The sequence below is a fragment of the Aethalodelphis obliquidens genome, unplaced genomic scaffold, assembly GCF_003676395.1.
Source record: "Aethalodelphis obliquidens isolate GAN/ISIS:26980383/991018 unplaced genomic scaffold, ASM367639v1 scaffold26, whole genome shotgun sequence".
Classification (NCBI taxonomy): domain Eukaryota; kingdom Metazoa; phylum Chordata; class Mammalia; order Artiodactyla; family Delphinidae; genus Aethalodelphis; species Aethalodelphis obliquidens.
The window spans coordinates 17,417,862-17,442,424 of record NW_020837970.1 but is presented as its reverse complement, the minus strand read 5'-3'; the positions used below and the strand labels follow the sequence as shown (position 1 = coordinate 17,442,424).

The 24,563-nt window shown below is 35.6% G+C and overlaps 1 protein-coding gene across 5 annotated transcripts in view; it reads right to left on the bottom strand.

The window, feature by feature from the left end:
• Window positions 1-24,563, bottom strand: part of LRRC49 (leucine rich repeat containing 49) — a 129,454-nt gene that overhangs the window by 91,210 nt on the left and 13,681 nt on the right. For all 5 annotated transcript variants that reach the window (XM_027123494.1, XM_027123495.1, XM_027123496.1 and 2 more), the window contains 3 exons: window positions 20,212-20,278; window positions 15,264-15,407; window positions 1,189-1,250 (listed from right to left, as the gene is read on the bottom strand). In XM_027123494.1, coding sequence (XP_026979295.1) covers window positions 1,189-1,250; window positions 15,264-15,407; window positions 20,212-20,278 — 273 coding nt within the window. The remainder of the gene's footprint in view (window positions 1-1,188; window positions 1,251-15,263; window positions 15,408-20,211; window positions 20,279-24,563) is intronic.

Here is a 24,563-nt window from a genome sequence, read left to right as displayed (position 1 = left end):
TTCTCTATACCATCTCCTGGGCCACAGGCATCAACAGGAACAGAGCAGAAAATGTACTTGACCTCAGAAGCAGATCACCTGGAAGCACTAGGGGAGGGTAGAGGGCTAAGCCTATGTAGAAACACAAAGAAAGCAATCAGTAAGAAAATGAAAGCCCTGGAACAGCCTTCAACCTAAACTGAAGAGAATATTAAAAGTTTTTCAGAAAACTTTAGAAGCGTAATAAGAGAATAATTATGGGTATTTCCTTTGAAACAACGCCTATATGCAAAATTCACCATCCAGATTTAATCTCTACCTTTTAGAGATATAGTACAGGGATGTGGGGTTAACATAGGAAACAGAGCAAACAGAAAATGTGCAAAAGCTCAACTGGTTTTTCATAATCAGAAACATAGACCTAGAGCTCAGGAAAAGATGTGCTCGTAACACTTTTATACTTAGTTCTGACCCTCCTATAAAAGTAGGTTCAGAGAACAGTCTTGAAGTGAAACTAAAGAACTGAGGGGCAAAGGGGAAGGAGAAGGAGAGAATTAGGAAAGGGTAGCTACTCCTTCTGCATTGAAAAGTCTGACTGCCCGTCTCAGCTCCAGTTCTGAAATCTTCCATATTGACACTGAATGATGTGTCATCACAATAGAAAGGATGATATGCTTCAAATCTTTAGAAAACAAAACTTACACATTTATATATTCTAATATACAGTCTTCTAGCTGCCATTAGTTCTCTAAGTAGGGATACCAAGTTAGAAGTTATGGCCTAATATGCAAGTGGCTTAGTGACAAACATAGCCTGCTATGTCAAAATTGCTTAGTAGCTACACAGATTGTACATGATAATTTATGAAAGAAATTCTAATTCAACTGACTAGTGCAGTTAAGCGTCAAACAAAGGACAGCAAAATATATGTTGAAGTTTCCACGTACATGTTTTACAAAGGAACAACTCTAAAGTATAATTATAAAAAACACATTATACGAATTTCATCATTTTAGCATCAGAGTCACTAATATACACAAGAGCTTTGTTTTTCCACAAAGAACTTTGTCACAGACAGCCCTATCATTTTCCAACTTAAAATCTTACATGCCAATAAATTACTCCAAGGTATTTACAATCTTAATTTAAAGCACTAGAACCCACACAATCAAGTTATTAATAAATGACAAGTTGGGAGTTTCCACTTACGTAGATATATTGTTGAAGCTGAGAAACACACGTTGGAGGCAGGGCAAATTATCCACATCTCTCTAGAAGGAAACAGAAAGTAAAAATTTACCAGCTGAAAGAAGAAAAATATTAAAAAATGTCTTCTTGCTCAGCTGTTGAAATATATAGTCATTTCTATTTACTGCAACCTTGCTAGACCACTGATTTCTACTGGAGATGGAGCTCCATTCTTCTACACTGCAGATTAAATGGGAGGGTTTCAGTACATCCGCAGAACAAGCTGCACCACTCACAAGGTAAAAAGCACTGAAGAGAACAGAGGGAGATGCTGCTGCTGCTAGCCTCTTCGAGCATGCTTTTGGGAAAGGAGCCAAAATGCTACTTCAGCATTTCAACTGTAGCACAAATACAGTATGACCAAACATTTGTTAAACCTCACTCCTAAAAAGAAGCTACTCAAATGCTTTAAATTTTAAGTTTATGCAACCAGCTTTCCAAACAGTACTGAGAATTTCAAAGCTACTTACCTCTCTATTCTCAAACCCACAGAAATACACCACTCAGTTACAAGTGAACCAGTACACTGACAATTCCCCTGTAACACTAAAAGTAGATCATAATAAGTGACAACGGAGGGCATCATTAAGGACAAATTCCAATCTAAGCAAGAATCAGAGACTCTTACAATTGGAAATCTATGCTGTTCTGTTTAGGTGCAGCACCCCTGAGCAAAACACTGCTGTTTAAACATAGTTACCTTTAGCAAATATTGAAATATTTGGGCCCAAATGATTTTTTACTAATTTTAGTAAGCGAAAAGACACAAACCTTCTGAAAAGTATGACATATTCTGGAATACCAGAATCTTGAGAGGAAGCTTAGTAATTACCTATATTATTCACATAAGAAAAAGTAAACAGTTGAGGTTGTCACAGGGGCAGCGTGGAAGAGGGGTGGAAAGGTGACCCAAGACACATACTGTCATATATACAGAAGCCAAGGAAGGACAAGATTCCAGTCATCCTGACTTCCAATGCTCTGCTCTTTAAAATACTACACATAGTGCTACTTTCATATTAAATGTTTTTCATTTTTAAGGGCAATATTGTTTAAAATAATTCCTAGTTATATGAGATTGAATGATGCTAATAAAAGTATGTACATTTTAAATATTATTGTGACCAATATTTAAACCCAATCAAAACTTGTTTTACTGTTTGTGCATAAGTCATCATCTTTTTTCCTCCCTCCTTTTCTTCCTCCCTTTTAAAACTACCATTATTTCCAAGACCCAATAAAAATTCAGGCAATTCATTAAAATTACAGAAAAGATCAGCTTTTCCATAAACAGTTCATTTATTTATTTTTAAAAGCTTGTTATACCAAGAAACCATAAAAGTGATAGAATTGTGGCAGAGCCACGTCTCACTGATTTTTGAGAGGACGTAGGAGAAATGAATCTGGCTTAAGACATTCTCCCACAGAGCTTCCCTTGTGTACCATTCTTCAACCTTCTCTCAACCCCTTAGACCCTAATCCATGTAAAAGAAATACAACTAACAGTGATCAAAACACTGGCTATGTATACCGTTCACTTGGCATTACCATTCTCAGGCCCACCCCTGAAAAGCCTGTTCCACAGATGTGAGTTAGTGATTTTGAGAGTTTTTCAACCATGGTCAAAGAATAAGTCTTCAGAAAACAGTAAGACAATCAAATTTGCCTCACTGGGTGATAGGCTCTATATATTGGCAAATTTCTTGAATCATCTCCACCAGCTACCTCTCTCTGATATTCCCAGAATAAGAGTAGAGTGGGCGAGGGGAGGAGAGCTGGATTACCTCTTTTTGTTCCAGGGCCCTAATTTCCAAAGGAAAGGGTAGCTTGCTTCCTATCTGGTCTCTAGAAGTTTAGAGTCACAGCCAGATTGAAAGCCTTCTCTGTTTGAGGAATCCCTCTTCTCCTAAATTCTTTCTGGAACCTACGTGAGATATTTCTGGGCATAAACATTGTTTGCTGACATCTAACTGGTTGAAACTGAGAAGCAGTAGTCGGAATCTCCTTTGAATCAAGGCACCTTAAAAAAAAATACACTTGTCTCTTTGAGCCCCAGCCTACCACCTTCAAAGACTACAGACACACAGATGCCTTTCAAGACATAATATTTTTGCTATTAAAATATAAACTCAAATTACATCAGGTATAAATTGTGAGAAAAGGGTTTTTAAGTTTATTTGATTATACTGTTTTGTACTTATCTTCATTTAAGAAACAAAATTTTACCATAAGGTTTTATCAAATTTTCAAAATTATTAACTCTCATTACCTGATACAGCTATAAAAAATATTCACAAGTTGAAAAACTAAAAATCAGAATTCAACTACACATACCCCAAAACCAGTTTAGTAGATAGCCTCTCCAGAACTTTAAAAAGCAAAATAATTACCCACAGTAATTTTTGTTGTTCCAAATTTCATTCCTATAAGAAAACTGTAACTGTAATTTTTCTAGCAATTCTAAGATATACTTTGTAAGGAATTTCTAGCATTACAATAGACAAAAAGAAAACATCCTATTGATCGTATCAATTATCTATGCATGAGTTATTTACAGAAAAAAAAAAAAGATTGCTGAAAGCTACTAGAAGATGGTTGCTCTAATATGAGAGTAAACCAAAGATGTAGAAACATAAGATCCAGAAATTTGATTCACTACTGGAGGGAGGCAAGAGAAATCCAAGGAAGTCATCTCCATAGAAGGCCTAAGGGCAAACAGCCTACATTAGAGACAGAGGACGGAGGGCTCCAGAAGGGGTATCTTTGAAGAGAGAAAATGAAACATAGATTACCTGAGATCTTTGCCAACACAGAGAAGAATTTTAGAGTTCTCTTGGGAAGTTTGGACATTAATTAATGGTACTTCAATAGAACCTTCAATTAATGGGAGAAGTGAGACAGTTATTAATGCCAGAGAAAACAAAAATGTAACATAATAGTCCAATATTCACTTTGAAAAGCTCATCTTGCTGTGCCAGACAATCCTAATCTATTATATCATAGATTCATCAATCTGAAGCCACTGCACTGAAAGACCCACCTTAAACCAGACCCCCAAGAAATCTCAAAAATAAATATCTTGCCTTAGCCCTTAAAGACATGACTAAGACTATGGCAGGGAAATGTGCTCTTCTTGCCAATAAGTAATCATCTCAGTTTTTCTTTATCAGCAGGTTATTCTGGTGCCACTTTGGGGAAGCCAGCACTCAATAATCTGCTTATCAAAAATATATATAATTATTTTGGAATAATTGGGAAAGGAGAAATAAGGGGTTAAAGATAATTTAAGAAAGCTAAATCCTCATAACTGAGAAAAAGTCAGCACATTTATTTCACTGTCAAGTGTCAAACACTACCAGAAATTCTTTTCTGGAGGTAACTATTTCACAGGCAGTGAAACTATTACAAAGAGGCAATAACATACCTAAGATAAGAAAAAGAAGATGAAATAAAGTATTTACATATAGGGGAATATTTATAGCTCCTCTGTTAACCTTCTCTTAGTGTCAAATTTATTATATTTAACAAAACACGATTCCAGAATCACATTCAAAATATGTTTTAAAGTAAGACTCAAAACCATTTTATATATTTAAAAAATATAATCCTTTAAAAATACCTTAAAAATTACTTACTACAAGATTATGAGAGGATTATAATTCTTTATTTTTCAAAAGAATAATGACCTGCTGTTTTAGAAACATGCTTGTCCTACTCAACTCAGAGAGTTTTCCATATTCCTAAACTTCACAAAAGAACTAAATGATTCAGCAATCTGACTATGTGTAGAACATCTATTACTGGAGCTATTTTTAGAGCAGCCTCCTGCAGAGGAATAAGGAAGAAGAAGGGTGAAGAGATAGAGGCTTTGGCACGCATCAAGGAGCACAAAGATGACTATAATAAAATCACGGCTATCTCATTTTGTTATCTATTCTGTTATACAAAAAATTCAGAGTTAAAATATGTATGGGTAATTATTTTAATTTTGAGAAGTAAAAACAGATTTATTAACAAAGCACTGAATAAGTTTGAAAAAAAATAAAGAAAAGTATTCTTTTCTATAAAAAGCTTTATAAAATTAATTCCAAAATAACTACTTGCTATAGCCATCACTTTGTAACACAGACACATATTATATGAGGAATAATGTGTAAACCGTCATATCAACAACTCATCACACTTTTATTTGCCATGGAAAAAGTCCATTATCTGCCTCTATTATCCAAAGGCATTAATATGTGTACCTACTTTTTATATTTATTTACTACTCATTACATGACAATAGATATCAGTCAATCTAGCTGCAAGCTACTCTTTCAGGCTGATTTTCTTCTATACACTGTTGTAATTCCCCCCAAATAAAAAGGAACTAAAAACCAGATTAATAAACACGCACTGATGCTCTGACTAAGAGATTTCTAGTCTTTATAATCTAAGACAGCTAGATATAACAGCTATGAGGAAAAATAGAAAACGTCTCAATTTCACAATCATGGGCCTTTCCACATCTGAATTTTTAGTTCAAATTTACATCACATGCATGATCTAACAAGACTCCTCATAAAAAGGGTCCCCAGCATTCTTGCCCCCACCACTCCTGGCGAAACTCACTGGAAAGACACAAACTCAATTCAGATTTTACGGCATTTGGACAATCCCAAATGATCAAGTTATGGGAAAAAATTACTGTGAGCAAGAGTAAGCATAAATTTTAGGCAACAAATGTAGAATTACCAAAAACTTAAGAAAATATAATAACTTGATAAAGACTATGGAATATCTATGTTTAAAATTATTAGAGAAATAAAATGAATCAAAACATGAGGAAAAAACGATGCTATAAATAAAGGTATCTGGGCGTTTTGTTTTTTTTTTTTTAATCCATGCAGAACTTCTAGAAACAAAAAATTATGGTCATTATTAAAAACTCATGGATGGACTGAAAATCAGATTAGACAAAACTGAGAAGAAAGTCAGTGAACTGAAAGATAGCATTAAAGAAGTAAAAATCATGCAGAAATGTAGCAGAGAAAAATAAGAATGACTGAAATTTTAAGAAACAAAACTAGAACAAGAAGGTCCATACCATGTCTAGCAGGTGTGTAAGAAGTAGAAAAAGAGAAAGTGGGAGAAGGCAATATTTGAAAATATAAAGGCTCAGAATGTTCCCATAATTAGTGAAAGAAATGAATCTGCAGATTCATAAAACACAAATATTAGGTATGGTAATAAAATTACCGTATTTAATCAAATCTAAGATACCATCTCACAATTATTTTATGTAACACCTGGTGAAAATAAACTTATGATTAACCAATAATAAAATATCACTTTGAATTTTTATTTCATTATTACTGAAAGAGCTCTTTTAGATTTACTTAACCATACTTTTAACCAAATATCATTCTTATTCACACATAAAATCTAAGCAAATTAAATTCATTAAATTAATGATCTCCCCAAATATCTCCATGTATTAGAAAGCTAGAGTTATTAGACAGTATAGTCTTGGCATAATGGTAGACAAATAGATGTAACAGAACAGAAGGTTCAGAAAAAGACTCATTTGATTATAACTCAATTTTGAAAAAGAAACCAATTTAATTCAATGGGGAAAGCAAGGTCTTTTGAATAAAAGGCAATGGAGCAAACAGACATCCCTATTTGGGAAAAATGAATCATGACCTCTACATCTCACACCATACACAAAATTTAATTAAAGGTGGATGACAGACATAAAATGAAGGTAAAACTATAAGCCTTCTGGAAAAAAACAGAGGAGAACATATTTATGATATTGGGATAAGCAAAGACTTTCTAGACAAGACAAAAAAGGCACTAATGATAAAAGAAAACAAATTGATAAATTGTATGTCACTAAAAGTTAAAGCTTTTACATATCAAAAACATTGTTAAGAAAGCAAAAAGGAAGCCATGCAGAAAATACATTCAATACATATATAAAACAAAGGACTGAATCTAGAATAAAGATCCACCACACTCAAGGATAAAAAGATAACCCATTTTCTTTAAATGGGCAAAAGACTTGAACTGATACTTCACAAAGGGATATGCCAGGATGGCCAATAAGTAATTGGAGAGATGCTCAGTATCATTAGTCACTAAGTAACTGCAAATTAAAACTACAATGAAAATCATAGTATCACTAAACTTATAAAGACTGTCAATGTCAAATGTTGGCAAGGATGTGGAGCAATTAGAATTCTCACTTATTGCTGGTGGGAGTGTAAAATGGTATAATCACTTTATAAAATTGTTCAGCAGTTTCTAATAAATTTAGACACCCAGCTACCTCATGGCTCAGTAATGATACACCTACATATTTATGTAAGAGAAATGAGTATATGTCCACCAAAGTAAATATATAAATAAAAGACCACAAGAATATTCATAGTAGCTTTATTTGTTAAAGCCAAAAATTGGAAATACCGGGGCTTCCCTGGTGGCGCAGTGGTTGGGAGTCCGCCTGCCGATGCAGGGTACACGGGTTCGTGCCCCGGTCCCAGAAGATCCCACATGCCGCGGAGCGGCTGGGCCCGTGAGCCATGGCCGCTGAGCCTGCGCATCCGGAGCCTGTGCTCCGCAACGGGAAAAGCCACAACAGTGAGAGGACCGCGTACCGCGCAAAAAAAAAAAAAAAAAAAAAAAAAAAAAAACTGAATGCAATGTATGACCTTGGATTTTCTTTTGCTATAAAGGACACTACTGAGATAATTGGGAAAATCTGAATGGGAACTATAGATCTGATATTAGTATCAGATCAATGTTAATTTCTTGATTTTGATAATATGGTTATGTAAAAGAATTCCTTGTTTTTAGGAAATACACACTAAAGTATATGAAAATAAAGAAGCATTATGTCTACAACTTTTAAATGGTTCAGAAAAAATATATATATATATTTTATACATATATATTTATATGTATAAAATATATACATAGAGAGAGAGATTGGTAGTTATAAAGAGAAGGGAAAAAAGAGAATGATCAAGAGAGAGGATAAAGCAAATGTACTAAAATGTTATCATTTAAGGACTCTGAGTGAAGGGTACTGGGAATTCTTTATACTATTGCTGCAGCAGTTTCTGAAATTATGTCAAAATTTTAAATTTTAAAAAGGTTAAGGGATCAAAAACATATACCAGGAAAAAAACAACCAAAAGAAAGCTGATATTAACATTAGACTAAATAAATGTTAAGGCAAGAAGTATTGTTAGCTTCATGATATATACTACATACTTAGAACAGTGCTTGGCATGTAGCCCACGCTGATAAAATACTTACAAAATGAAGGAGTTAGTAATAAAGGCAGTTAATACATAATTATAAAAGAAACAATCTACCAGGAAGATACATCAATTTAAATCTTGTAAGCACCTAGAAACATAGCTTTCAATACTGACCACGTACTAGGCAAATATACTAAGTATTGACTATAAATAGTAACTGCACACTAGGCAATAAAGCAAACCTTAACACAAACCAATTACATATAATCAACATTCACTGGCCACAATGCAATTAAATTAGAAAAGAATGACAAAAAAAGAGTAATAAATCCATACATATCAAAAAGTTTAAATACACTTTTAAATATGCACTTGGATCAAAGAAATAATGGAACTTAGAAAATATTTAGAACTAAATAATAATAAAAATACTAAATTTCAAAACTTCTTTGAAGAAGCTGAAGTGGCAGTTAGAGGGAAATTTATAGCCTTATATGCTTACATCAAAAAATAAAAAAGACTGAAAACCAATGTATCAAATACCTAACACAAAACTTTAGAGAGAAAAATTTTTAAATAGAGGAACTAAGAAAGATAAGAACAAAAGTCAAAAAAATAATATTTTTAAAAGCTGTAAGAGGGGTTCAAGAAAGCTAAAAGCTGGTTCTTTGAAACTACTAGTAAGATAAACTTCAGACAATACTGATCAAGAAAAAAGAAAGTATAAATAAGCATTATTAGAAGTCACAAGAGGAACAAGACTATAGATAGAGCAGTCAAAAAATAAAATAAGAATTTAGATGAAAGGAAACTACAACGTATCAAAACTGATGTCCACTATTACACTGAGTCAACGGTTTAAAACCATGCAGACTATTTTACAAGAAAAATTCTACCAAAATACTCAAGGAACAGATCATCTTTATCTCATATAAGCTGAGATTTATACCAAACAGGAAATCAAAATAGGGAATCACAGAATATTAAAACAGGAAGCACTCTTCAACTTATTTTATGAGGTCAGTATGACCTTGATAGCAGAAAAGAACAATAAAAAGAAATTACAGGCCAATATCATTTATTAACATAGTTGTGAATATTGTGAATCAAATATTAGCAAACAAAAAAGGAATGTGTATGCTATATAGCCCATAACATACATAACAACCCAAAATGCTAGAATGACTTATCATTACAAAAATCTTGTAATATAATTTTCAAAATTAAGATTAAAGAAGAATCCATATGATCAGTCTAAGGATTGTAGAAAAATTATTGAATAAAATCTAACAACCATTCATAATATAAACTCTAAGCAAACTAAAAATAGAGGACAATTTCTTCAGACTGATAAATGGCAGTTAGCAAACATAGACAGTGACGCATTTCCTTTAAAATCAGGAATAAGGCAAGGATGACCACTTTTGTTTCTTTATTCAACTTTGTACTAAAGGTTAAATCAAACTTCAGTCTAGCTCAATCAAATAAGTAGAAACAAAATATATAATGATTAAAGAAAAACTACCATTGTTCAAAAAAAATTATAATTGTCTAACCAGAAAATCTAAGGTAATCTACAGACACATTATTAGAATTGTTAAGTGTCTGAGCAAGGTTTCTGGATTTAAGGTCAATGAACTAACTGTGGTTCCATATACTAATAACAGTAAGAAATCTATTTCTGACCAAAAAAATTTACAATGACAACAAAAAAGTATAAGATATATGGAAGATATCTAACAAAAAACAAATAAGTGTTCTATGGAGAAAAGCATAAAAATCATCAGATGAGACATACGAATTGAGAAATGTGCTCTAGTCATACTATGCCATTCATATTAATATACCATGTTCACATTATGATATTGAGCCTGCAATGTCATAAAAACGTCAGCTGTCTTCAATTTAAAAGATAGTCCAATCAAACAGACCAGTAGGGTTATTCGTGAAACTTAACATGCTATTTTCAGAGTGTATACAGAAAAAGAAAAGACCAAGATAATTTTTTTTTAAAGGAAGGAAGGCTGGGAAAGGAAGGAAAGGGAAAGGAAGATTGGGGACCTCATTCTACTAGCTCTTAGAACATAAGAGAAAGTTATAGTTATTACGACAGTGTCATATTGGAACATGGATAGAGACCAAATAAACAGACCAGAGAGGCCAGGCACAGACCCATGCATGTGTGGATATTTAATTTGCTAAATTAAGATACTGCCAAGGGGAGCGGGAAGAACAAAAATAATTCACTTTTCAATAAAACGTGCTGGGACAATTGGTAATCCATGAGAAAATTTAAAAAAAAGAAATTGGATTTCAACTGCACATCACAAGCAAAAGTGAATTCCAAATAGATGAAACACCTCTATGTGAAGAATAACTTTAAAACTCTTGTTAGACAACACAGAAAAATACCTTTATGTCCTCAGCCCATAAGAAAGGATTTTTCAAACAAAAAGAAGAAACAATAAAGGAAACTATTGATGATTTTTACTTCTGTTTCTCAAAAGACAGCAGAAACAAAAGAAATACTACAGATCAATATGAAAAAGAAGAAAAAAGTTATTACAGTGGGCAAAGGATAAGGCTATTTGCAGAAGAGGCAATCTCAATATCAAAAATGAAAAAAAGATGAAAGGCATTCAATCTCATTGGAAATTAAATTAAAATCTCAATATAATATATACAATTTTATAGTTACAAGACTGGCAGAAATGAAAAGGTCTGACAACATCAAGTGTCACTAAGGTTGTGAGGTTAAAGGAACCCTCGGGTAATGCTGATGGGAATGTAATTTGGTACAACCACTTTGAGAAAAACGTGGTGCTAGCTGATAAAATGAAATGATGTGCATAATCCTGGCACCCAGCAATGCTTCTCCAAAGTATCCACCACTGAGCATTATTTTTCACATGCAGGTTGCAAACTAATTTTTCATTCGTCAAGAAATCAATTCAGTAGATTGAGACTAACTTTTTGTGAGACCAACATTTTTTAATGAGATAGAATAGACTAGGATATACCAGAATGGATTGCAGTAAGGGTAGGTATAGTCATGAAATGCTTGTTTCCATTATTTATAACGTACTCATATAAATATGTATTTAATTACTGGGTTTCAATGTAAATTTTATTTACTACCATAGATTATGGGTAAAAAATGTCTGAAAGACACTGTCCTGGAGAAATTGTTATAATTATGCACAAAAAAGATGTACAAAAATGTTATTTCTTCTTAACAACAAAAAATTAGAAATAATATTAATGTCCATAAAGAGAAGAATAAATATTTAGTTACAATCACACAGTGGGATACTATATAACAATGGAAATTAGTGAACTGGAGCTACAGGTATCAACATAGATAAATCTCAAAGCATAATAAAAGTAACTTACAGAAGATATGTACAGTTTGATGATATCATTTACAGAACACTTAAAAGCATGCAAAATAATGATTTCATTGTTTAGGGGTATATATATGGGATTGTTTAGGGATATATACAGGAAAAGGAAAAAGACATGCATAGGAATAAACACCAAATTCATAACTGTGGTTACCTCTGCAAAGGAGGGAGGGAATGTGTTGGAGGAGGGTTACATAGTAGGCCTCAAATATATTTAAAAGGTTTTTATTTATTAAGTTCATTGGTGGACATACAAATGTTTGTAATATTATTTCCTATTCTTTGGGAATGTCTGAAATGTTTCATAGTTTTTTAAAAGGGAAAGATACCATATAAACTTAAAAGACATTTGGCTAGAAATTTATAAAGTTTCCAAGAAAAAGATCAGTGAATTTAATACAATAAACAATGACTTTTCTATATAGAAAATACCAGTGAAGAAGGTTTCTGATAAGATGGTAAAGTAGATAATGCCTTTGTTTCATCTCCTTCCCAAGATTCAATGGGTGAAACAAACATAAAATACACAAAATGAGTGAAAGCATGGACATGATTTAAACAAGAGAGCTATTAATAGATCAATATTTTTGATGAATTTCAGGAAGGTGGAAAGCAGATAGGATCTTATTGGAGATAACCCTGAACAGAGAAAACTGCCGCTCAGAACTGGCAGGAGAGATGCTGCACTGCAAATGCAGCGATTCCTTCCAAAAGAATGCCATCTTCCACGCTCAGAGTCAGTACATACAAAGAACAGGCATGGACTATGGGTAACTGTGGCTAATCAAGTAGATGTGTTATTAAAGATGTCTACTCAACAGCCATTCCTGGAACACCAGCAAACCCACCCCACCCCCAGCCCACTCCCACCCCTGCCATGCACACACGCATTGGGTAAAGAGCAGCTGGCTGAAGAAAACCTCAGCTAAAGCCTCAGGATCTGTTCTCTAACAAACAGTATCAAGGAAGGATGGACAGCATGGGTATTTTATCTATGGAGATGGTTAATAACTGCTACAGTAGAACCAGAGGGGGAAAAGGAATGGCAATTTCAGCTGGCACAAAACTTACTGAAGTCCTTCTTACCCACACCCACACACATACACAAAGTAGTTTTTCTTATTTTGGCATTACACAGTGAGGCTGCCTATTCCCTTTCACTCACGCTAAAGGGAGGTCTGCCAATGTGTGGGATTCAACAGCTTACACAAATCTAGTGATCATTCTAGGGAGAGATTTTATGGTTAAAAAGACCTATTCAGCTGCACAGGAGAGCCAGCCACTCCTTAACATAGTCCTTCATTTAAGGATTACCAGCTATTGAGGAAAATCAAAACCATAAGAGAAAAAAAAGCAAAAAGAATTAGTATGATAACTGACCCTGGAAAAAAGAAGAGACAGTTAAAAAAAAAAAAAAAGAATCCTCAGATTTAAAAGTCTCTTGGCTCTTTTAGGAAAAGGATGCTTCAAAAAAGAAATAGAGGGCTTCCCTAGAGGTGCAGTAGTTGAGAGTCCGCCTGCCGATGCAGGAGACATGGGTTCGTGCCCCGGTCCAGGAGGATCCCACATGCCGCAGAGCGGCTGGGCCCGTGAGCCATGGCTGCTGAGCCTGCGCGTCCGGAACCTGTGCTCCGCAACGGGAGAGACCACAACAGTGAGACGCCCGCGTACCACAAAAAAAAAAAAGAAATAGAGCTGGAAAAGTTTCTGATCTTTTCTTACACATATATTAACAATATCCAATCAATTAATATGCATGATACTTATTATCATGATAATTATACCATATGTATACTTAATAAATCTTTTTCACTTTTAGAAATTAAGACAATTTCCTTTTCCATGTTTACTGCTGCCTAATCTATAAACAGTAATGATCAGACATAATACTCAATAGAAAATTCAGTAAGCAAATTCCTGGATGTGTATAATACATTTTCCAAATGAAAGACAAAACATAGACAGGAATATGCTAAGGCCAATAGATTTCTGTACTCCACTCTACCAAAGCTTTTTGGATTGTTACCATACCCAATGTCCCTAGGACAGATTAAGTCCGGTCTGAACAGTTCTAGAGACAGCAATGTAACAGATTAATATGGGTGTCTTTTAAAATAAACAAGCCATTTCCAATATTTAAATCCAATCTGGGGAAAGAGCTGGCAGAATTTAGAGGTTCTGGGATAAATCCATGTCTTAGAGAAGGTTCTGAAATTATCCCAACCTCCTAGAAGATATGAGCATTACTTGGCTGAGACTTTCTGGGAAAATTTCAAAATGAAACCAATCTGTAAAATGAGGCCTAGAGATAAGGCATCATCTGTCTCCCAGCTTTTTCCAGTGTACCACTTACAGTACATTTAACTATTTACTAAGGAACTCAATGTCTTGAAAAAGTTAAGAATCAGATTTTACCTTTAAAAGTGCTTAAATGATACCCAAAGAAAACGTAATGTAGTTTTTCTATTGCATGTAAACAAAGAAAACTTGTTAAAAGAACAGATGTTTTTATAAATCCTCAGATGTCTTCTTGGCCTGTATCATGTCATACAGCTGAAAGTCGTATTTCTAGAGCTCTTCATATATGCACAAGTTCAAAATACCTGAGCATCAAGCTGTTATTTAGTTGCTAAACTTGAATAAAACTATAAATCTAATGAAGTTCATCCTCAGAGTTCCAGAGTAGCCTTTCTATAGTTTTGTCCCCACGATGCCAACTCTTCCTTCTGCTCACATGCCAGCTTTCTACCATATTTATATCCTTCTTCAGAGCCAGCAAGCCAAAAAGGACTCTAGAGATGATCTAGCCCTATGTCCTCATTTTAAAGTAATCTGAGGCTTACAGAGTTAAAGTGATTTACCCAAGGTCACACAGATAATGAGAGCTGAAGGAGACCTGCACTTAGCCTCTCATATCCTATGTAACAATGCTCTTTCCACCATACCAAGCTGCCTTTGAAAAACTGCAAAGAATATGATATTCATGCATGTCTTCAAAGCCCTCAACCACTCCTCTCTGTGCCTTTTCCCTCTCAGTGCAACAAGTTATCAACTTTCAGTCAACAATAACCTTCTTTCTTATTAATTCTATTCCTATAACAACACAGGAAAGGATTCAGTATTCATTTACCACTAGTTGATTCATTTACTGATAACATTTGTGCTCCTAATTTTACATTTATCTTTTAGAATGGAAAACACCACAACACTTCCCAAATCAAAATATTATAAAGCTTAACAATTATATCCGCAATTTAAATTCAGAAAAAAACTAAATTACTTTAGATTCTTACTTTGCAGAAAGCAATGCTATAACATTTATTTCATTCCCTTAAAAGAAAAGCCAGAAATCACATATTGATTCCATGTTAATACTCACCACAAAAGTGATTTGATTGTGTCGCAGGTTAAGCTCAGTTAGTGAATCCAGCCCATTAAGATTATCAACATGACTTAAGAGGTTCCTGGCAAGATTTAAAACTCTCAAATCACACAAATGATTGACATTTTCAATTTTGGTAATCTGTTAAAAAATGAGGAAGGGATGATTAGCAGGCATAAATCTCAGGTGTGCATGTTATAAAAATAAAAGACACAGTCATTGAATTCAGTGACAAGTTTATATGAAGACATTTCAAAATCTATTTCCAGTTTCCTCTGTTGTAGATATTGTGAAGTTACTTAACTTGTGAAGATTAACTAACAGAACATATTTTATAATTTGACCATGGTAAGTATATTTTATCAAATAATCAGTAAGTCCATTGTTTGGGCATCTCTAAGTGCCCAACACTGTGCCAGGTCCCATGAAGGTAAAGAGAAATATACATACTAGCTGTGAAATAGAAACTGTGAGCCCAAGGCATAAGCTCACAATGTTTGGATCAAACCAGACTACCTTTTTGAGAGAAAAGGCAAGGAAAAGGAATGATACCAAGTTCCCCTTGTTAATTCTCCATTTATACTGCAGGATCCTGAGAGCAATCAAGAGTCTGAATGGAAAAGATTCAAGGAACTAGGATCCCCAGTAGAGGGTGAGGATGGATATTCCTTATTAGTGAAACTGCTTAAGAGAGGAGACAGATAACGTTTAGGCAGGGTACAATATGGTGGACTTGAATTATGGAATATACACATGCACATAAGCACTGAACTGCAGCAGAGGAATTTGAGTTGCACAAGTAAGGATAAGTTAAAGGGTATAGCCCATGAAATGATGAGAGCTCAACATGATTTTCAGCCCCACTACTGTAATACAACAAGCGTAGCACAACGGGATGAGTTTCTACATGACCCAGAAATAGGGCTTCTTGCAGAGGGCTTCAACCTTTTAATGTAATGTACTTGAGCAACAATGAGTTATACACAACACTTTTCTTCTGAACATTAAAACAAATTTCACAATCACTGAAGATTAATTTTCTCATCTGTATTGCCATCACAATATTATTTGAAAATTTCTATTTAACACTTCAAAGCAGATATTGGCTAAAATAACCTTTTTTTTTTAAGATTTATAATCCAGTTTTCTATGATATTGTTTGGACCTTCTCTTATATTCGAGAAATACCGTCTAGATTTCACCTACATTCAAGAGGAGAAACCTAAGTATATTTATCACAAATTCAATAATATATAAAGATAATATATGATCATGCTTTAAAATTTGTCCTGAGATTTTTGGTGTAACTAATGTAAAATGAAAATAAAATCTGTAAAAGAAGAAACAAGGTTATCAGTATTTGCAGATTACAGAACTGTACAGTAAGACATAGACAAAAACATTTCAAAACTAGGTGACAGAATTTAAAATGTATAGAATCAGCAAAAAGTAAAATAGACACTGTAGAAAATCAATAATAACAGCATAAGCTTGAGAAATTCTACTAAAATACTAAAAAAACAGAGATAGGTATATGGCAAAGCAATATGTAAATATATACATAAATTTATACATATACATAAAGCTTTTCTGAACTCAAAGATAAATATACAGAATGAAGGGGTACATAACCTGTATATGGTGTATTCTCCCTTCTGCTAATAATCCTGGGACATTTCTTTTAGAAAAATACCTTTCTCCAATTCTATTTGGTCCTGGTGGGACATATAATTAGAATGCCTACATTTTAGTTTGGTCACTCTGAAAAGAAACGTTGTTAACTCTTATATATAGGTATGAATCTGTAATTTTAAAAAAGTCACTGGGGATATTGTTCAGCTTCTTGGTTTGCAATCAGACAGGTCAGAATTGTGTGCAGCATCTCTGATGGAATAGTCTGTTACTTGTTGCAGCCAGGGACAAAGTCACAGGCATAGAGCAAATGACAGAAATTTCAGAAAAAAGGTGGTGTAGGGTGAGAGCAGCGTTCTTGATCAGTTAATAAATTTCACAGCCAGAAGAAGAGATGACAGGAATGTTCAAAAGCCTAATCTTGGGTCACACTGATAAGAGAGAGTCTCAAGGTAGACAGCAGAGCTTTTTAGTATGTCTAGGAAAGCTGGATACTCCAGTCTTATGTATGTGTATACTAGTAACCCAGACTGCTCTATCTGGATAAAGACAACCTTCCTACTCAGCAATAGGAAAGACATCTGCTTCCAGGCAAGCAACCACAGAAGGAGTCAGCTCACCCTGAAGGAAAAGATGTCACTGAAAGAAAAGATTCTTTTTGAAGCACATTTGTGTCCATGTTAAAGCAAGTGTTTACCAAGAGAACATTTTCTGGTAGACAAAAAAAATCTAGGTCATAAATTGAGAGTCAACCTCTCATATTCCTCTGTATTCTTTACTACTCACATACAATCAATTGCTAAATCTTAATGTTTTTACTTTTTAAATATTTATCCAACCTGCCCCCTTGTTATATCTCTATTGCTACAACTTTAAGTTGCCATCACTTCTCACCAAGATTATTGAATTAGTCTCTCAGCTGTTCTCTGTCTCCAGTTTCACCTCCCCTCAACTCTTTACATTCTCCAATCTGTTTCTTGAACACTATCACTATTCCTATCAATGTTTTCACATCCATAAACCAATTATATTTCATTTCACAATGTACATCACGTATCATTTTTATTTCCAATGGAGTAAATTCAAAACACAAAAAACAGTCACTTAATTTTCTTTTAGTTTTTTAACTACCTGATGCTATTTTTTTAGAGTTGCATGTTGTTTCAACTTGAATAGTCTATCTCCTGACTTTTTAGTCACCAAGACTGTCTTTGCTTTGAAATACTCCAAATTTTTGTTTATTGGATTTAAATATTTGAAACAAGACTCAGATTTTCATTTAACACATAACACAGGTCAGCTAACAAGGTAACAAGGTGACTTGGTCTAATATTTAGACCAAGTGATACATTATCCATTTACCAGTTGCTCTTATAGATCTTGGGTAATGCCCATGAATTCTTAAAGGTATATTATAATATAAAAACCACATAAATCTTATTTCTCACATATACATTTTAAAATAAACTTAAGAAAAATATTGCTACCATAAAATGTTTCACTTATACTGATGAATGGCATTTAAAATAGTGGGTTACAGAAAGATAAAATAGCAATTCCTTACTATGGCATATAAAGCCTTCCACAGTCTGGCCTTAAACCTACCTCTCTTGCCTCATCTCTCACCATCCCTCAACATGTGCTAAATTCTCCAGAAGTAAAACATACTTATCATGTTGTTTTTAGTCTCAGTGCCTTTATATATGATGCTCTCTTACTGACAAGACTCTAATTCTTCTTCCTCTTCCACCACCATCTAACTAACTGGGTAACTTTCCCTCGACTAGAGTGATACTAACCAGCCTGCAGAGTTGGACAATTCCCAGACATCAACACTCCTCCGTCTGAGTGCACACACAGGCAGACATATAGATGGGGCTGGGATGAGATTAGAACCTAGCAGATGTGGCCTATCTAATACATCTATCAAGGTTTTATTAATTATATTAGCTTTTCAACAAAACAATTAGGACTAACAGCTATTAGAAGGCCTAAAGAGATCACACTGAGGTTTACACCTGACCAATCTCCCAGCAAGTGGGAGATTTGTTCTCAACAGGCAGGGACTCCCAGATCACCCCAACATGTACACTTACCACCTCAGGAGAGGTTTTACCTTCTGCATGAGTATGTAGCTCATGTAGCTATTTATAAATAAGTACTCATATTGCAAAGACTAAAATTTAAATGTAAGAGCAAAGGGTTAAAAAACAGCCAAGATGCTCCGCAAGAGAAGAATAAGGAGAGGGAACATAACAAACCAGACAGAGAAATTAAGACAGACAAATATATGGGTAGACAAACTAATCAAATGGAATAATGATCCAAGGTTATATAGTAATCAGGGAATTAGAAATCAAAACCATAAGGGGACACCACTTTATACCAATTCAATTGGCAAAAATTAAGAAGTCTGAAAATTCCAAATGTTGAAAAGGATGTGAAGCAACAGGATCTATTATGTGTTACTGGTGGGAGTATAAACTGGTACAATCACTTTGGAAGACAATTTGGCATTAACTTTTAAAGTTACACATTTAAATAACCTGTGACCCATCAGTTTCACTCCTCTATATATACCCTAGAGTACATATGATGTATGGAAGAAACATGTACAAGAATGTTGTTAGAAGTACTATCGTAATAGGAAACAAAACCCAAACAAACAAAAAGGAATCAACCCAAATGTCTATCAATAATAAAACAGAGAAAAAGGTTTCTGTGTAATCAAACCATGGAACATACAACAATAAAGATAAACTACAGCTATGTAGTCAAAATAGATGAAACTCAATAACATAATGTTGTATCCAGAAAGCAAACACTGATGACAATATATAGTTTGACACCTTTTTTTTAAATTAAAAGACAATACTACTAAACAATACATTATTTAGACACTTATATATGTGATCAAACCAACTAAAAACACCAATAAAAGAATGATAAATGTGAAATCCAGAATAGTGTTGTCTTGGAATAAAGAAGGAACACTTAAGTAGAAGAAAATCATTAGTAATATTCTAGTTCTTGGGTTGGGGTCGGCTATAAGTTAATAAAAGACTAAATAAGAATCAAAATTGTCATAACTATAAGAATTCTAAATGTTTTATAAGTTTTACCTGTCACTTACCACTGAGGAATTACCAAACCTTATATAAATGAGCTTAATACCTTAATACCAAAGCTAATCTCACTGAATCAGTAAAGTAACTTTGGAAAAATTCAACACAAGTATAATTCTTAAAACTTTCATACGAAATTTCCTAGAGCTTTTTCAAATAAGAAAGAAATGAAAGGGCTTTAACAATACCTGATTTCCATGAAGGTCCAAGACATCTAAGCTTTTTAGGTTCTCCAGATTGGAGATTTTCTTGATTCTGAAAATCAGAGAAAGCAGAGTAGAAATACAGATGTACCACATCTATTGTAAATCAAAAACTCTAAGGCATAACTCATTTTCATTTATTCTTTCTAGATAGATAGGCAGGCAGATAGACATAGAAATATATAGAGAGAGAAATTATATAAAATTATATATTAAAACCTTTTTTTCATTGATTTAATTATAATGTTAAAGATGCAGTCCCATTGGGGAAATGTCCCGAAGTCAGCTCGGAAGTCCTATCTTCAGGAAAGAACAATTCTACTTCTAGGAACTTTAGCACAAGGCACTTACTCAAGGCAATTCCTTTCACCTTAGAATACAGCCTAAATTCCTTACCTCAGGCCTCAAGGCCCTAAACTCTCTGGCTACTGACTCTTCCTCCAGCATATCTCCTACCAACACTCCAGCGCACCCAGTCACTCTGCTCCAGCCACAGGAGCTTTCTTGCCACCTCTAACTTGACAAATTCATTTCTGCCTGGGGTGTTTACCCTTGCTGTTCCTTCTTCCTTAATGTTCTTCCCCCAGAACTTCACATGGTTGGTTCACTCCTTCACGTTATTCAAGTCTTAGCTCAAATATCTTCTCGAAGCAGCCTTTCCAGATGACCCTATCACAAAGAGCTCTTGAGGAGACCTTCAAGATGGCGGAGGAGTAAGACGCAGAGATCACCTTCCTCCCCATAGATACACCAGAAATACATATACACGTGGAACAACTGCTACAGAACACCTAGTGAACGCTGGCAGAAGACTTCAGACCTACCAAAAGGCAAGAAACTCCCCACGTACCTGGGTAGGGCAAGAGAAAAAGGAATAAACAGAGACAAAAGGATAGGGACGGGACCTGCACCAGTGGGAGGGAGCTGTGAAGGAGGAAAAGTTTCCACACACTAGAAGCCCCTTCCCGGGCGGAGACTGCGGGTGGCGGAGGGGGGAGCTTTGGTGCCGCGGAGGAGAGCACAGCAACAGGGCTGCGGAGGGCAAAGCGGGGAGATTCCCGCACAGAGGATCAGGGCCGACCAGCACTCACCAGCCTGAGGGGCTTGTCTGCTCACCGCCGTGGCGGGGTTAGTGCGCCATGGCTAGCCGGCAGGGAGTCCAGGGAAAAGTCTGGACCTGCCGAAGAGGCAAGAGACTTTTTCTTCCCTCTTTGTTTCCTGGTGCGCGATGAGAGGGGATTAAGAGCGCTCCTTAAAGGAGCTCCAGAGACGGGCGCGAGCCGCGGCTAAAAGCGCGGACCCCAGAGACAGGCATGAGACGCTAAGGCCGCTGCTGCCGCCACCACCAAGAAGCCTGTGTGCGAGCAAAGGTCACTATCCACACCCTCCTTCCGGGGAGCCTGTGCAGCCCGCCACTGCCAGGGTCCCGGGATCCAGGGTCACTCCCGAGAGAACGCACGGCGCGCCTCAAGCTGTTGGAACGTCATGCAACGTCACGCCGGCCTCTGCCGCCACAGGCCCGCCCCGCACTCTGTGCACTCCCCCCCCCCCCGCCTGAGTGAGCCAGAGTCCCCGAATCAGCGGCTCCTTTAACCCCGTCCTGTCTGAGCGAAAAACAGACGCCCTCTGGCGACCTACACACAGAGGCGGGGCCAAATCCAAACCTGAGCCCCTGGGAGCTGTGAAAACAAAGAAGAGAAAGGGAAATCTCTCCCAGCAGCCTCAGAAGCAGCGGATTAAAGCTCCACAATCAACTTCATGTACCCTGCATCTGTGGAATACATGAATACACAACCAATCATCCCAAATTAAGGAGGTGGACTTTGAGAGCAAGATTTATGATTTTTTCCCCTTTTCCTCTTTTTGTGAGTGTGTATGCTTCTGTGTGAGATTATGTCTGTATAGCTTTGCTTCCACCATTTGTCCTAGGGTTCCATCCATTTTTTTTTTTAATTTTTTCTTCTTTTTTTTCTTAATAATTACTTTTTTATTTTAACAACTTTATTATATTTTATCTTTATTTTATTTTATTTTATCTTCTTTCTTTTTTTCTTTCCCTCCTTCCTTCCTCTCTCCCTCCCTCCCTCCCTCCTTTCTTTCTTTCTACTTCTACTAATTCTTTCTTTCTACTTTTTCTCCCTTTTATTCTGAGCCGTGTGGATGAAAGGCTCTTAGTTCTGTAGCCAGGAGTCAGTGCTGTGCCTCTGAGGTGGGAGAGCCAACTTCAGGACACTGGTCCACAAGAGACCTCCCAGCTCCACATAATATCAAACGGCGAAAATCTCCCAGAGATCTCCACCTCAACACCAGCACCCAGCTTCACTCAACGACCAGCAAGCTACAGTGCTGGACATCCTATGCCAAACAACTAGCAAGACAGGAACACAACCCCACCCATTAGCAGAGAGGCTGCCTAAAATCATAATAAGTCCACAGACACCACAAAACACACCACCAGACGTGGACCTGCCCACCAGAAAGATAAGATCCAGCCACATCCACCAGAACACAGGCACTAGTTCCCTCCACCAGGAAGCCTACACAGCCCACTGAACCAACCATAGCCACTGGGGACAGACACCAAAAACAACAGGAACTACAAACCTGCAGCCTGCAAAAATGAGACCCCAAACACAGTATAATAAGCAAAATGAGAAGACAGAAAAACACACAGCAGATGAAGGAGCAAGATAAAAACCCACCAGACCTAACAAATGAAGAGGAAATAGGCAGTCTACCTGAAAAAGAATTCAGAATAATGATAGTAAAGATGATCCAAAATCTTGGAAATAGAATAGACAAAATGCAAGAAACATTTAACAAGGACCTAGAAGAACTAAAGATGAAACAAACAACGATGAACAACACAATAAATGACAGTAAAAATACTCTAGATGGTATCAATAGCAGAATAACTGAGGCAGAAGAACAGATAAGTGACCTGGAAGATAAAATAGTGGAAATAACTACTGCAGAGCAGAATAAAGAAAAAAGAATGAAAAGAACTGAGGACAGTCTCAGAGACCTCTGGGACAACATTAAATGCACCTACATATGAATTATAGGGGTTCCAGAAGAAGAAGAGAAAAAAAGGGACTGAGAAAATATTTGAAGAGATTATAGTTGGAAACTTCCCTAATATGGGAAATGAAATAGTTAATCAAGTCCAGGAAGCACAGAGAGTCCCATACAGGATAAATCCAAGGAGAAATACACCAAGACACATATTCATCAAACTATCAAAAATTAACTACAAAGAAAACATATTAAAAGCAGCAAGGGAAAAACAACAAATAACACACAAGGGAATCCCCATAAGGTTAACAGCTGATCTTTCAGCAGAAACTCTGCAAGCCAGAAGGGACTGGCAGGACATATTTAAAGTGATGAAGGAGAAAAACCTGCAACCAAGATTACTCTACCCAGCAAGGATCTCATTCAGATTTGATGGAGAAAGTAAAACCTTTACAGACAAGCAAAAGCTGAGAGAGTTCATCACCACCAAACCAGCTTTACAACAACTGCTAAAGGAACTTCTCTAGGCAAGAAACACAAGAGAAGGAAAAGACCTACAATAACAAACCCAAAACATTAAGAAAATGGGAACATATCAATAATTATCTTAAATGTAAATGGACTAAATGCTCCCACCAAAAGACACAGATTGGCTGAATGGATACAAAAACAAGACCCATATATTTGCTGTCTACAAGAGACCCACTTGAGACCTAGAGACACATACAGACTGAAAGTGAGGGGATGGAAAAAGATATTCCATGCAAATGGAAACCAAAAGAAAGCTGGAGTAGCAATTCTCATATCAGACAAAATATACTTTAAAATAAAGACTATTAGAAGAGACAAAGAAGGACACTACATAATGATCAAGAGATCAATCCAAGAAGAAGATATAACAATTGTAAATATTTATGCACCCAACATAGGAGCACCTCAATACATAAGGCAAATACTAACAGCCATAAAAGGGGAAATCGACAGGAATACAATCATAGTAGGAGACTTTAACACCCCACTTTCACCAATGGACAGATCATCCAAAATGAAAATAAATAAGGAAACACAAGCTTTAAATGATACATTAAACAAGATGGACTTAATTGATATTTATAGGACATTCCATCCAAAAACAACAGAATACACATTTTTCTCAAGTGCTCATGGAACATTCTCCAGGATAGATCATATCTTGGGTCACAAGTCAAGCCTTGGTAAATTTAAGAAAATTGAAATTGTATCAAGTATCTTTTCCGACCACAATGCCATGAGACTAGATATCAATTACAGGAAAAGATCTGTAAAAAATACAAACACATGGA